This window comes from Betta splendens, chromosome 11, assembly GCF_900634795.4.
Source record: "Betta splendens chromosome 11, fBetSpl5.4, whole genome shotgun sequence".
Taxonomy (NCBI): domain Eukaryota; kingdom Metazoa; phylum Chordata; class Actinopteri; order Anabantiformes; family Osphronemidae; genus Betta; species Betta splendens.
The window spans coordinates 10,452,624-10,464,855 of NC_040891.2; the positions used below are offsets into that span (position 1 = coordinate 10,452,624).

The 12,232-nt window shown below is 49.5% G+C and overlaps 1 protein-coding gene across 11 annotated transcripts in view; it reads right to left on the reverse strand.

Annotated features, from left to right (window-relative positions):
- LOC114865884 (CUB and sushi domain-containing protein 3-like) overlaps positions 1 to 12,232 on the reverse strand; it is a 215,636-nt gene that overhangs the window by 4,299 nt on the left and 199,105 nt on the right. For 8 of the 11 annotated variants that reach the window (XM_029167379.3, XM_029167380.3, XM_029167378.3 and 5 more), the window contains 16 exons: positions 11,513 to 11,698; positions 10,674 to 10,859; positions 10,403 to 10,576; positions 7,620 to 7,802; positions 7,318 to 7,494; positions 6,871 to 7,050; positions 6,528 to 6,701; positions 6,260 to 6,433; positions 4,119 to 4,192; positions 3,380 to 3,491; positions 3,116 to 3,295; positions 2,365 to 2,424; positions 1,901 to 2,059; positions 938 to 1,074; positions 770 to 857; positions 192 to 327 (listed from right to left, as the gene is read on the reverse strand). In XM_029167379.3, the coding sequence (XP_029023212.1) occupies positions 192 to 327; positions 770 to 857; positions 938 to 1,074; positions 1,901 to 2,059; positions 2,365 to 2,424; positions 3,116 to 3,295; positions 3,380 to 3,491; positions 4,119 to 4,192; positions 6,260 to 6,433; positions 6,528 to 6,701; positions 6,871 to 7,050; positions 7,318 to 7,494; positions 7,620 to 7,802; positions 10,403 to 10,576; positions 10,674 to 10,859; positions 11,513 to 11,698 (2,380 nt within the window). The remainder of the gene's footprint in view (positions 1 to 191; positions 328 to 769; positions 858 to 937; positions 1,075 to 1,900; positions 2,060 to 2,364; positions 2,425 to 3,115; positions 3,296 to 3,379; positions 3,492 to 4,118; positions 4,193 to 6,259; positions 6,434 to 6,527; positions 6,702 to 6,870; positions 7,051 to 7,317; positions 7,495 to 7,619; positions 7,803 to 10,402; positions 10,577 to 10,673; positions 10,860 to 11,512; positions 11,699 to 12,232) is intronic. The other 3 variants (XM_041072950.2, XM_029167385.3, XM_029167383.3) reach the window with 1 other exon arrangement.

Sequence of the window (12,232 nt, forward strand, 5' to 3'; positions counted from 1 at the left end):
GCGCCATTACAGAGATAACACAGCCTAACGATCTATTAGCACTAACACAAGTGGACAAGGCTGAAACCAGTAAAGGCACAGCAAACAAGCTTTACTCAGGCCCGCTCAGATCCCAATCAGCCCACCCACAACATTAACCACGTTTAGCAGGAAACGCCTGCAGGAAACAGGCTCAAGTCTGCAGCACGTACCTTTGTTTATAAAGGTAGAAGCCGAAGCCCGTGAAGATGAGCGCGAAGAAAGGCACCAGAATTGCGATAGCCACAGAACTGCTGTTGGTACCAAGCTGGGGGGGCGGCGAGTTCTGACTCTCAGACATATTCAGACCTGTCACACAGGGAAGGAAGCGAGGCCTTGTCAGCATCAAACCACACAGTACGGCAGTGCTTTCTACTGTCAGACGGTCATGAGATCGGTGGCATGGACCACTTGTGGACGCTGATTTGTAGAACAGAGAATATTTTTGTTAGCATTGCTGCTAATGGGTTGCTGATCACTTTTTCCACTGGCGCTCTGTGGACGCGAACTGAACAACTGCAGCCCTCTCCAGATGATTTCAGGCCTGAATAATAGGCTTCTCTTTTAGTCTTGCTGACTCAGCATTACAGCAGCGGCGAGGTCACCGCTGCCAGAGAAGAGGCTCCCTCAGTGAAGCTCTGCGCGGCTTATCGCACGATTCATCTTTATTTACTGTACAATTCAAATAGACAAGAAGAGGGACAGTATCAGTTTTATACAGTGTGACGCCGTTATGAAACCCAAGGATTACCCAGTCTTTGAAGGCCGAACTGCCCGTAGTCTTTTCCCTGAATAAAACCCTGGAATACATAACTGGAACCGTCAGGCTCCGCGGACACCTGGAGAAAGATACGAGGAATAAAGCACGTCAGTGATAAAGTAACGTCACAATGACAAAACATGTTCCACTGAAGCTTACAAATCCATCCATGGTCCAGGAGTCATCTATGATTTTTGCTGGAGAGAGGCCTGAGTCTTTCGGCTGGTTGCCCTGGCTCACATAGTTCACCTGGTACATCAGCAGTAACAGCCTGGCCTCCGACGCCTTGTAGACTCCTGGACAGGACACAAAAACACTGGGTTTGCACAGCGAGACTGTGAAGGTGAAATACGACAAAACGGACTCATTAGCTCGTTACAGATCGTTAGACCCCTTCTTCCCCTGGTGCAAACAAAGCAACATGGATGCAGCTGCAGGAGTCAGATCAAGGAACGAAGTGGAGCATAAATAAACATGCCGCGCAGCTTCAGAGGCGTCTTTCTCGCTTCAGACGGAGCCGGGCAACCCCATGTCATCGCACGTATACTGACTGCATTTTCATTTCACTCACGGAAAACAGCTGGGTGTACAGGTGCACTCGCTGAAAAGGACTCAGAGAAAACACGCTGGCCTCTGTGGCTGAGTGCAGTTTTAGATGCTACAGATCTAAAGCTGCCCTTTTAAACCACGGCTCTCCAATAGCTGCACGCGCCTGAGATATGTAGCGTGTGCTCTCTGCTACGCCACGAAGCAATTCCAGCTTCTACAGGATTTGTGAATTAATAGGGTCTTACCCCCTCGCTGACTCGGTTGTAGGACCCTAGGAGGCTACAGTATTGTACAGTGTGTGTGCGTGTGAGTTAAGGGGAAACTAAATGTTGTCCAGCCCAGGAAAGAGCTAAAATCCATACACCATTAGTGTTCTGAAAAGCTTCATACCGCGACACACTGAAGGTTTATTTACTGCTACCAACAGATCATCACCAATTGTAGTGAAGTCGGACAAACACGTGTGGGAATGAGCTGACATGAAGCTGTGTGAGTGGAGATGAGCTTTAAATACAGTCAATTACTAAACACAGGCTGGTTCCCAGTAATGTCTGGGACCACAGTGGGACGTGCCTGACAGGAGCAGCTCCATGTTGCCGTTGCTAAGGGTCACATTAACCCTCCCCGTGGTGGAGTTGAAGCTGGTGATGCTCAGTGTCATCGGCTGCTTCCTCCCTCGGTAATTATAGGAACCCTTCCATATGTAGTTGGGGGCAAAGACATCATCCGGGACTGTGAGACAGAACAGAGCAGGGATCATCACTAACATGCATGCAGCTGAAACGGAGCAGAGCATCACCTCTCCACGTACAGCAAGACCTAATGAATTATTTAGACTGGGAAGCAGTAAAGTACAATAAAATCGACAGGAACACAAAAAGAACCAGTCTGTGCAGGAGCGAGCGAAGAGGAAAGGAGCCGAGCGCAATTAGCTGAACCACAAACTAAACGAGGCTGAAGCCGAATAAACAAGAAGAATCAGGAGCAGGGACAGGATGACAGCGGTGAGCTACAGCGGCTCAGAGGGGGAAACGCACCGTTCAGTTTGGGGCTGGGGGTTCCTGTCGCCGGCTTCACCGGCTTCTTCTTCTCTCCGGCTGCAGACACAAGACAAAGGGGACAAACACCCATAGGATCAGTTATGGCTTTTATTCAGGAGGTCCAACAGCCCCAACGCTCCTCAGAGCCCAAAACCCGGCGCTTATCTGAAAGAGAGTTGCTTTGAGCATTTTAAGGGTAAAAATGCAGAGGCGATGACCTATTAGTCACGCTGGCAAATAATGAGCAAAAAAAAGCATTCTGAGGGGGTGAAAAACAAAACAAACGTCTTTAACGCTTGTTTGGAGCCATTTAAATGAGCCTGTGCCCATTAATCGTAGTGGCTTTTAGATCCTTTTAAAGGCGCCTCAGGACACTGGGCTTTGAACATTCAGAGCAGCTTCTAGCGACACTTCAAGATGCAGCCATTGTTGCCAACGAGCCAGGAAGAGGGTATTTGTCCTAGAATCTGAAATTGGATCACAGAGTGCTTGGTTTTGAAGGCTACTTCGGGGCAGGAGGGTTGCGAGCGCCCACAAATTGGCCCTGCACATTCATCCTAGGGAAACCTATAAGCGCCGGCAAGGTCAGGGACGAGCGTTTAAGCCAAGAGGGCGGGGGGGTGGTCGGAAAAGTGCACAGAGTCGTTTAAAAGGCAGTAATTAAACGAAAAGAGACGGTTTAGGCAAGTTTAAAGTTAAGCTACTGACACTGAGGACACACATATGTCAAACTCCACACACCACTCACCTCGACATACGGGCATCTTTCCAGTCCATGTGCCATCACTCTTACAGACCCTGTGTTCAGAGCCTCCTGCCAGGAAGTAGCCGTGCTGACAGCTGTACACCAGCGTGTAGCCGAAGCCGGGCAGGTCCATCCCCACCACGTCCACGTGGAGCGCGCTCTCCGGCTGCTTACAGGCGTGGGCTGCAGGGGGGAGAGCGGACAGTCAGTGACAGGAGGAGGCGCTCGGCGGCAGTAACAGGAGGTCGCAGGAGGCGCGGTGCTCACGTATGCACTCGGGTTGCGTCCCGCTCCACGTCAGATCGGGCTGGCAGGTTCTGGACGAGGAGCCTTGGATCAAATGGCCCGGCTGGCACTGGAACGACACCACGCTGCCCACCTGTGGAGAGAGGATGAGATGAGGTGTATAAATACATTTAGAGTACGCTACAGGCCACAGGTGGCTGCTATGTAGGTCACAGGGGGGGAGGTGTTTCAAATCAGACATCTTGTTTTAGAAATACAAAGTAAAAGTCCCACAAAGGTCGGCCCAAGGCAACAAGAGACCTCATCAAGGTGAATTAGCTGCTCCAAACGGTTACGCTCCCTAATCCCAGTGTTTCGGTGAAACACTTGTTTCTACAGACATTGTTTCTTTGAGTTTCCAGGTGAAGGGAGCATGAGGAGACACCCACTAATTCTGACCAAGCCAGACGAGTGAAGAGTGAGAGGACGGGGGCCGTGAATGGGAGAAAAAACAAGGGAAACAAGCCGGGCGGTCATTTTGTTTTCAGTGCGACGAGGCCGATAACTTTTAAACTGCAAAACAATGAAAGCATGTTTCTCTGTCATTTGTAAGTAGAGTTTTCTCCACTAGAAGCTCATCTTGAGATAAAACGGGTTTTCTAATTCCACACTCTAATACCCAGAACACGAAACCCAAACATTTCTACCTCACCATTTTATCAGTCACATGTGAACACACGCATTAATAAGCTGGCTGCAGACATCCGTACTAATAGTTTACCTTGAAACCATAGGTCCTGTTCAAAGACCCATAGCGCGGAGTCCCCGGGTTATCGCAGCTGGTTTTGGTCGGTTCTGGAGAGAAGAGCACAGTGTAAGCAATTATTCACACAATTTAGGAAGAGATAAATTTGTGGTAGCATTCCAAGCCCTGTCCTAACGATCCCTCCCTGTGTTGTCATGGTAACAGTGGGCGTATCGCAACAGGACAGCAGGGGGCAGTAGTGCCTCACCTGAAAACGAAGCAGGGCCAGCCTGGCTGTGTGTGTGTGTGTGTGTGTGTGTGTGTGTGTGTGTGTGTGTGTGTGTGTGTGTGTGTGTGTGTGTGTGTGTGCGTGTGTGTGTGTGTGTGGGGCAGGGTCATCAGCATGTAGAGCACATCCTGACGCAGAGCTCGATTCAATACAGCTTACGAAATGACAGATTCACTCTCCACCTCTATATCCCCCTCTGCTCTCGCCCGTCCTGTGCCTCTCTCGCCGCCTCGCTTCAGCCTCCTTTTACCGTCTTCCCACTATTTCTCACTGCTCTTCCTCTTCCCCTTTTCGTGTCGCCCCCCTCGACTGTCTTATTTAAAGAGCAGCCTGCTTCAGCTCCGAACCCATTCAGCTTCAGCCCCATAGTAATACTCATCACACACACACACACACACACACACACACACACACACACACACACACACACACACACACACACACACACACACACACACACACACACAGCTCAAATCCTCCACGTTACACATGCGCTTCAGTCACTGTGTGAGTATTTGCTGGTGTATGTTTCAAAGCCTTGAAATAAAAAAAACAATCATGATCTTCCGTAGCAGCAGATTTACAGAATCTGTGCGATAAATGACATCTTTAAGTCTGTGAAGTGCCTCCTATTTTGGGAAATTTGTTTCACAAGGAACATTTGACTTCGCAGCTGTAGCGCAGTGGCTCTGTGCCTTATCTGGCGCTGTGGAGGAACAGAAAGTCAAGTGTCTGTTCACATTACAAAAGCTCTCATTTATCACAATTCATCAGCACACTTGACGTTTAAGCACCTGCTCTGACTCAGACGTGTGAAGTGCTGCTCCATACGTCATGAACTGACCCAGCGGGGCCGTTAGTGATGTCTGCTGGCTGCTCCTTCTCATTGTCTTAATCCCCTGATAGGAGCCTGTTTGGAGTTGGATGCATCTAAAAGTCCTCTCGCTGTTGCTGAAAATGACCCGTACGATTCCCAGACGTTTTGAACAGTTTCCTGTCGTGACTGTTCAGCTCTACAGCCTAGATCTGGGTGAGCTAGATAAGCCCACTCTCCACTGGAGGCACTGTTATTGTGCAGCTACAGGACGAAGAGCTTTAAACCCTGGGCCAAACTGAATTAAAACTAATCTTGTAAGAACATGCAGAGTCACACATACCTTCAAATGACAATCATTTGTCAAACAGCACATCGCCATTGATTGTAAACACTCCAAAACGGGAAACTGAAATTAAAAGTGCAGCGCTCCACAGGTCCTGTTCGTCCACTGTGTTTTCAGTTTATTTACAAGTAAAGCTAGTTTGAAACCCTGCTTGCAAAAGTGTAGAATAGTTTATTAGAATAGTAATCACTGTGTGGGATGATATTGACTCTATTAAAGTAAAGTCTGGAAAATGTCTTCACTAATACACAGGAAAGCTTACGACTTGTTCCTCACGGTCATTAGGACTGAAAGATCCAAGGCCACGCTCCTTACAACCCTCATAAATAAACAAATGATCCCCTTCTAATGTCTGGGAGCCTTAATGCACAAGGCATGACCTAACTCAAAAAAATATTTACACCTAAAATATTTGGATGCGAGGTCAAAGCCTTCAAACGACTACTGTAGTGAAGTTATGATTTATCTTTTTATAAAAACACTGCCATGGTTTAGACCTGTATTTTAAGATGGCTGACTCTGCAGCTCCAAGTCAGGAACTAATAGCTGACATTTAATGGCTTGATTTGTGGTGTGTTGCTGTACTTTCATTAGATCAAGGGAGACATAATTACTGGTTCCAATTCCATATTCACATCCAATCAATATGACAAAAGGGCAACTAAAACAGATTTCACTTGTGTCAGATTCGACATCTATAACAGTTCTATAATTTTTATAATTATTACCAATGCATCGAGGCTGCGTGCCGCTCCAGGTCCCGTCGCTTTCGCACAGCCGAGTTGCCGTGCCGACCAAAATGAGAGGGGGGGCGCAGCTGAAGGACACTTCTGATTGGTAGATGAAACTCCGTCCTTCTCTGAATCCACCCACCAGGGAGCCCGGGTCGCCACAGAACTTGGCTGCAATCACACACACATACATTTACACACGGCCCTAATCCACACAGGGCCGGTCGCAGGTAACGGGGCCTCTAGCACGTGCACGCGCGCTTACGCAAGCACTGCGGTAGCATGCCGCTCCAGGTGCCGTTGGCCACACAGGTCAGCACGGCCGGGAAGGACAACTCGTATCCGGGGGAGCAAGTGTAGCTCACGCTGCTGCCCCACTCGAAGTCGCTGCCCTGCAGTACCCCGTTACTGATGGCAGGGGGCGCCGCGCAGGTCACCGCTGGAAGGGAGAGGCAGAGGTTAGCGGCGGCAGGTGCAGGTGAATCATCACTAGAATGTAAAGCACTTCATTTATTACTACTATAGCTCCACACGGAACACACTGAAGGTTACTGCTTTTAGTGCGTAGCCACTGGTGAACTCAGCGCTGCATGATACAGGATGGGCACCTGTGCATATGGGCATGTTGCCGTTCCACGTTCCATTCTGGGTGCACGTCCTCACGGGCGAGCCGTCCTCCTCCATGCGGTACCCCGGCTGGCACTGGAAGGAAATGTTCTGTCCAATGGTGAAGTCTTCCCCGTAGCGAAGGCCGTTAGCCGGCACGCCCGGGTCCCCGCAGTTTATCACTAGGGGGTGGAGTTCAAATCATTGCTTATTGTTACCTCTTATTATTTTTTGTCTTATATTTAAAGTGGCTGAGATTGTCCTGGGACTCCTACAAAACATTAGGACTCCCCTGCCTCCACTCATAGAACTGTCCGTCACTGCCTAATTGGCAGGTTAAACGCTTTCAAAGCCCCTCTAGATACAACCATGCCTGCTAATGCTGTAGATGCACTCTAAGCTCCAGCATCACAGTCAGAAGTGTGAGGGGAAATTCATAAATCACGTACTGGTACAGTTGGGCTGGACTCCCGACCAGGTGCCGTTGCCCTGACACTGCCTGGTGGTGGCGCCGGTGAGCAGGTAGCCGTCCATGCAGGAGTAGATGACAGAGTGAGAAAAGGTGGTGCCGTCCAAGCGGTACACTCGGCCATTACTAGGCGTGCCGGGGTTCCCGCACTGGACCGCTGGGGGAAAGAGGAGAGAGTCAGAACCACAGGCGCCGTGTGCATTAAAAGGAGATTCTGCTCTGTTGATGTGATAAAAATGGGTCTTTGAATAGGTGGAAATCAGGCAAAAATATCCTCCCTACGTTTGCAGAAGGGCTGCGTGCCAGACCAGGTCCCATTAGGAAAGCACATCCTCTCAGAGGAGCCAATGAGATCATAGCCCTCGGAGCAGCTGAAGTAAACCTTGGAGCGGATCTTGAAGTCTGTTTGTTCCCTTGAACCGTGGGACGGGATGCCAGGGTCTCCGCAGGAGCCCGCCGTGTCACCTGCAGAGGGGAAAACGAGGAGGCTCCGTGACGTCCCAAACTTCCAAACCGGAACGCATGAGTCACCGCCAACGTGCTGCGTCTTCGGCAGAAATTCTACGACCTGAAAATGACTGCTCAAGCAAAACACCATAAGACTGAGCCACTGCTTTAAAGTAAGCATTACGCTTCACTTGCTAAATATTAGCTCACATTTTAATTCAAATGCATCTGAGCGTAGTCAGATATAAAAGCACAGTGTACAAATCAAAGGGGAGGACAGGGTGTGTTTGCTTTAACCGACGTGTGGGCTGACGGGTGGGAGGCGAGTGCTGCCTGTCTGTGTGACCCCTGCTTCGCCCTTTTAGTGCCGCCTGCAAAGTCCGACGGGCAACGTTTCAGGGGACAAGCGCACATTGTTTGGGAGCCCTACACAAACATTATTGGACAAATAGTATTAATATTACCCAACACCTTGTGGTCACCACTTAGTTAATGGTGTAAAATGTGCCTAAGTGTGTCTGTAATTGATGTCACAACCCAAGTTCTATTTCCACTCATTCTGGGAGGCTGGCTTTGAATTTCAAATGAATTCACTAATCTCACTCACGTCCATTGCTGATCATTAATTCAACACGCAACAAATCTCCTCCGTGTGAAAAACAGCCACCCTAAGAATTTCCCCAATGCATCCACAATGTTTTGGTGATTTTCCCCACACTTTTGACAAATAACCTAATTTCACGTTGGCTGTGTAGTATACTGCAAACATCTAGAGGCTTGCTGTAAAATTGAGCTTAGGCAGACAACAGACACAACACATAATGACATAACATCTCTCACAATGCCTCAGGATTCCAGAGGGTTTCTCAGATGCAAATAAATAAGCCTTTACTGCGTTGTGTCATTGCCATTTGTCTTTAAAAGCTTGTAAATGTGGGGAAATGGTCTATAACAAGATGAATGATTTTCCTTTCTGAATGCCGAAACATTACCATGTACACAATTCCCACGGGACACACACACTCACACACACAAACACACACACACACACACACACACACACACACACACACACACACACACACACACACACACACACACACACACACACACACACACACACACACACACACACACACACACAGCTCCAGAGTCCCCGTGTCGCCTCAGGTGGATCTGCTCTCAGCAGGGAGAACAACCAATCTAGCTCATGTCACCGGTGCACGTGTGTGCGTGTGGCATGTGCGTGCGTCTGGGGCTGCAACGCTGTGAAATCACCAAAGTCGCTTCCCTCAGGTGACTTTGGAACAGCCACTAATCGGTCACACATACAGTACATTGATCCCGGCGTGCACGCGGGCATCCATCAGACGGGGAGGATTCGACCGTGTTCGGCTCCGCGGCTTAATGAGCTGGACCTCCGTTGGCCAGGTTTGCATAAGGCCTCATGCATTTTGGATGGGAAAAGCCTTCAGGCTGTAATACTCACACCAGACTATACCTGGGGAACATGGTCACAGCTGGGAGTGAGAGGTCACAGCAACACACCAAGAAACTCACTATTCTTCATTAGTTACGTGTTTTCAGTGATTTGCTACGACTGCTATAAACCACAGAGCCACCGTGTCCTCGTACAGGCTGTTCTCACGCCACGAAAGAAACTCGACCCCTGTCAAACGTTATAGATTTGAACTTTTTGCCAAGTCAGGTTCGAAGGAAGTCGAGGCTAAGCATTCAAATACAAGTCGGTGCCAAATGCTCACGTTGTTAAATCCGACTCCGGTTCAAGCTGTGCAAACAGTCAAACAGATATTACAGCGCATCAGAAACACCAGCTAAACCGTCACGGAGCAGAAGTGCAGCGGTAGCAGCGCTACAACAGGCTGAACTCTTATCTCTGCACGGCTCTGGTACAGACCTGGCAGGTAGAAACCATGACTCACCGCTTCTTAAACTATTACCCTCCCTCACCCTGCGTCTCCTCTGGGGCAATTGCTGTAAATAACAATATATTCTTAGTCAACTCGTCTGGAATGTGTTTTCAGTGCGTGTGTTATGTAAGCGGCAGCTGGGAGCCTCTCATTGTGGTGAGCCATAATCATGCCCCCAGCCAGCCAACTGAGAGCCACATAACTTAGACAGGCTGTCTGTACATCATGGAGGGTAAGGAGCCTTTCTGTCATGAGACAATGGAGCCTAGTAAAAGTTGGGATAGAGAAATGGGCAGGAAGGAAATGACATAACACATAAAGACAAAGCTGCCAAGGCATAAAAGCTTCAGACCTCATACAAAAACATCTAAAATTCCAAGGGTTACAAGTGATCAAAGAACAGAATGTACATGTTTAAGGGATAAGACTTGTACGTTTCTCCAGTTCACCGCCCCTTTTAAAGGCAGACACTGCTCTATTCTGTAGTCGGCCCTATTAGCCCTCTGACCCAGAGCAAATGTGAGACAGTGTGTGTGTGTGAAGTTGTCCACACTCCGTTGAGTCGACACGTTTCGCCTCGCCTTTCATCTACAACTCCCGTCCGTCCGCCGTGCAGCACCTCGCCTTCTGATGGGGTTGAATTTAAAGCCTCTATACTGTACATGCAGCGGGGGTTAAAGCGGTTACCGGAGCAGAAGGGCATGGGGGCGCTCCACATCCCGCTGAGCTGACACGTTCTGGACGATTCCCCCTTCAGCTGTCGTCCTCCCAGACAGGAGTATCGAACCGTGGAACCGAAGGTAAACTTATCTCCAGTCAGCACGCCGTTAGGGGGAGAGCCGGGGTGGCCGCAATCTACAACTAGAGCCACAGACACAGATATGAGGCCGGGGTCCGCGGCTGCTTTGGATGGATGCAAGCAGCACGGCAGGAGGGCAGGAAGCGGGGCTGCACCAACCGATGCACTCTGGGAGGGGCTTGTCCCACTGCCCAGTGGGCTGACACGTCAGCACAGGCGACCCGAACAGGTAGTAGCCGGGGTTGCAGTCGTAGAACACCACGGTGCCGAAGGTGAAGTTGCCGTGCTCTATTTTGCTCTGCCGGATGGAGTTGGGCGGGATGCCCGGATCGGAGCAGTTGACCACTATACACAAAGAGAGACAGAGGCGGACACACGCAGATAAACAGAGATAGAGAAGCATGTGTTATTTGGCATAAACCTGAGAGGGTCGCGCGTCTTCCCCCTCTTTCACGCAGCTCTGCGGAACGGATAACTACGAACACGTGGACGGAAGCAAAGATCAGGGCTGAGGCTTAAGAAGCGGAATATGCGGGATGGCGGGTGATCGGGAGCGCAGCTCGTGGGGTCCTGGATCCAGCGGCCTCAGAGTCTAATGCCTTGTTAACAGCGGCGAGCGGGGCACGACGCCAGCAGCTCGCGTACGGTGTCACGCGGGTGAAGCGACACTTGTTGCTGTGAACAATCGGGCCTTGAGATTTACGCTTCACAGAAGAATTTACACTCTCGAGGGTAGAGCCAGGAGTGGGTCGGGGGATGTACGGCAATAAATCTACCTCCACACATTTAATTAAGCAACAATAATAAGTTTCAAAAATAAATCAGCACTTTTCTCTTTGTCATGATGAGTTTAAAAGTTAAAAGCTGTTAAAGTCAGAGGTAGAGTTAAGATCGGATGAAATGAGAGGAGTAATGGCTGTTAAAGAGGGATAAATAAAAGGAGCTGGGGCGGTGTTAAAAGTCAGGGATAAATAAGGTTAGCGGTGAATACACTTAACTTTTCTCCCCACCTTTACACGTTGGGGGCGGGTGGCTCCACTGCCGGTTGGCCTGGCACTGAGCGTGTGCAGGCCCCTCCATCTCGTAACCGCGGTTACACACGAAGCTGACCACGTCGTTGAGGTTGAAGCCGTTCCCCACCGTGCGACCATATATGGGACTTCCTGGGTGGCCACAGCTGACAGCTGTACAGGAGACATCGCTTGTTAGAAGTAGCTCCTCTTCAACCACTGTTTCGTTTCCTCTCTGCAGGAAAACCCCATTTCACTAAATTTCCCCCTGAATCTTAAAGCTATAAAAACATAAACAATATATCATGTAAATTAGGCAAACAAAATGTGGAGCCATGCACAGATTTCAACCAAGCATCTCTTGTCTTTCTATAGCAACTCATACATATTTATGCGCGTGTCAGATGACCTAGAAGACATGGCTGATTTTCCAGTTTAGGCTCATTAATTTAGAAATATTATCTAGCTATCTCCGTCGTTAGCATTCAGTGTCCTCTGTTTGCCATTGAGCGTCGGAATTATTCATTGTGGTAACTCCACTTAGAAGTTTGTGTGTGTCCCCCGTTCCTATTGTGCTGACAGGGTCGTTCCGATGCTCGCGCAAGCGCGCGGTTTACAGTTGCTGCCAACCGCTCCATCATCATGCACGGCTTCACGTGGCGGCGAGGACGGGAGCGGAGGAGGCCGAGCGAAATGGAAGACGACAGG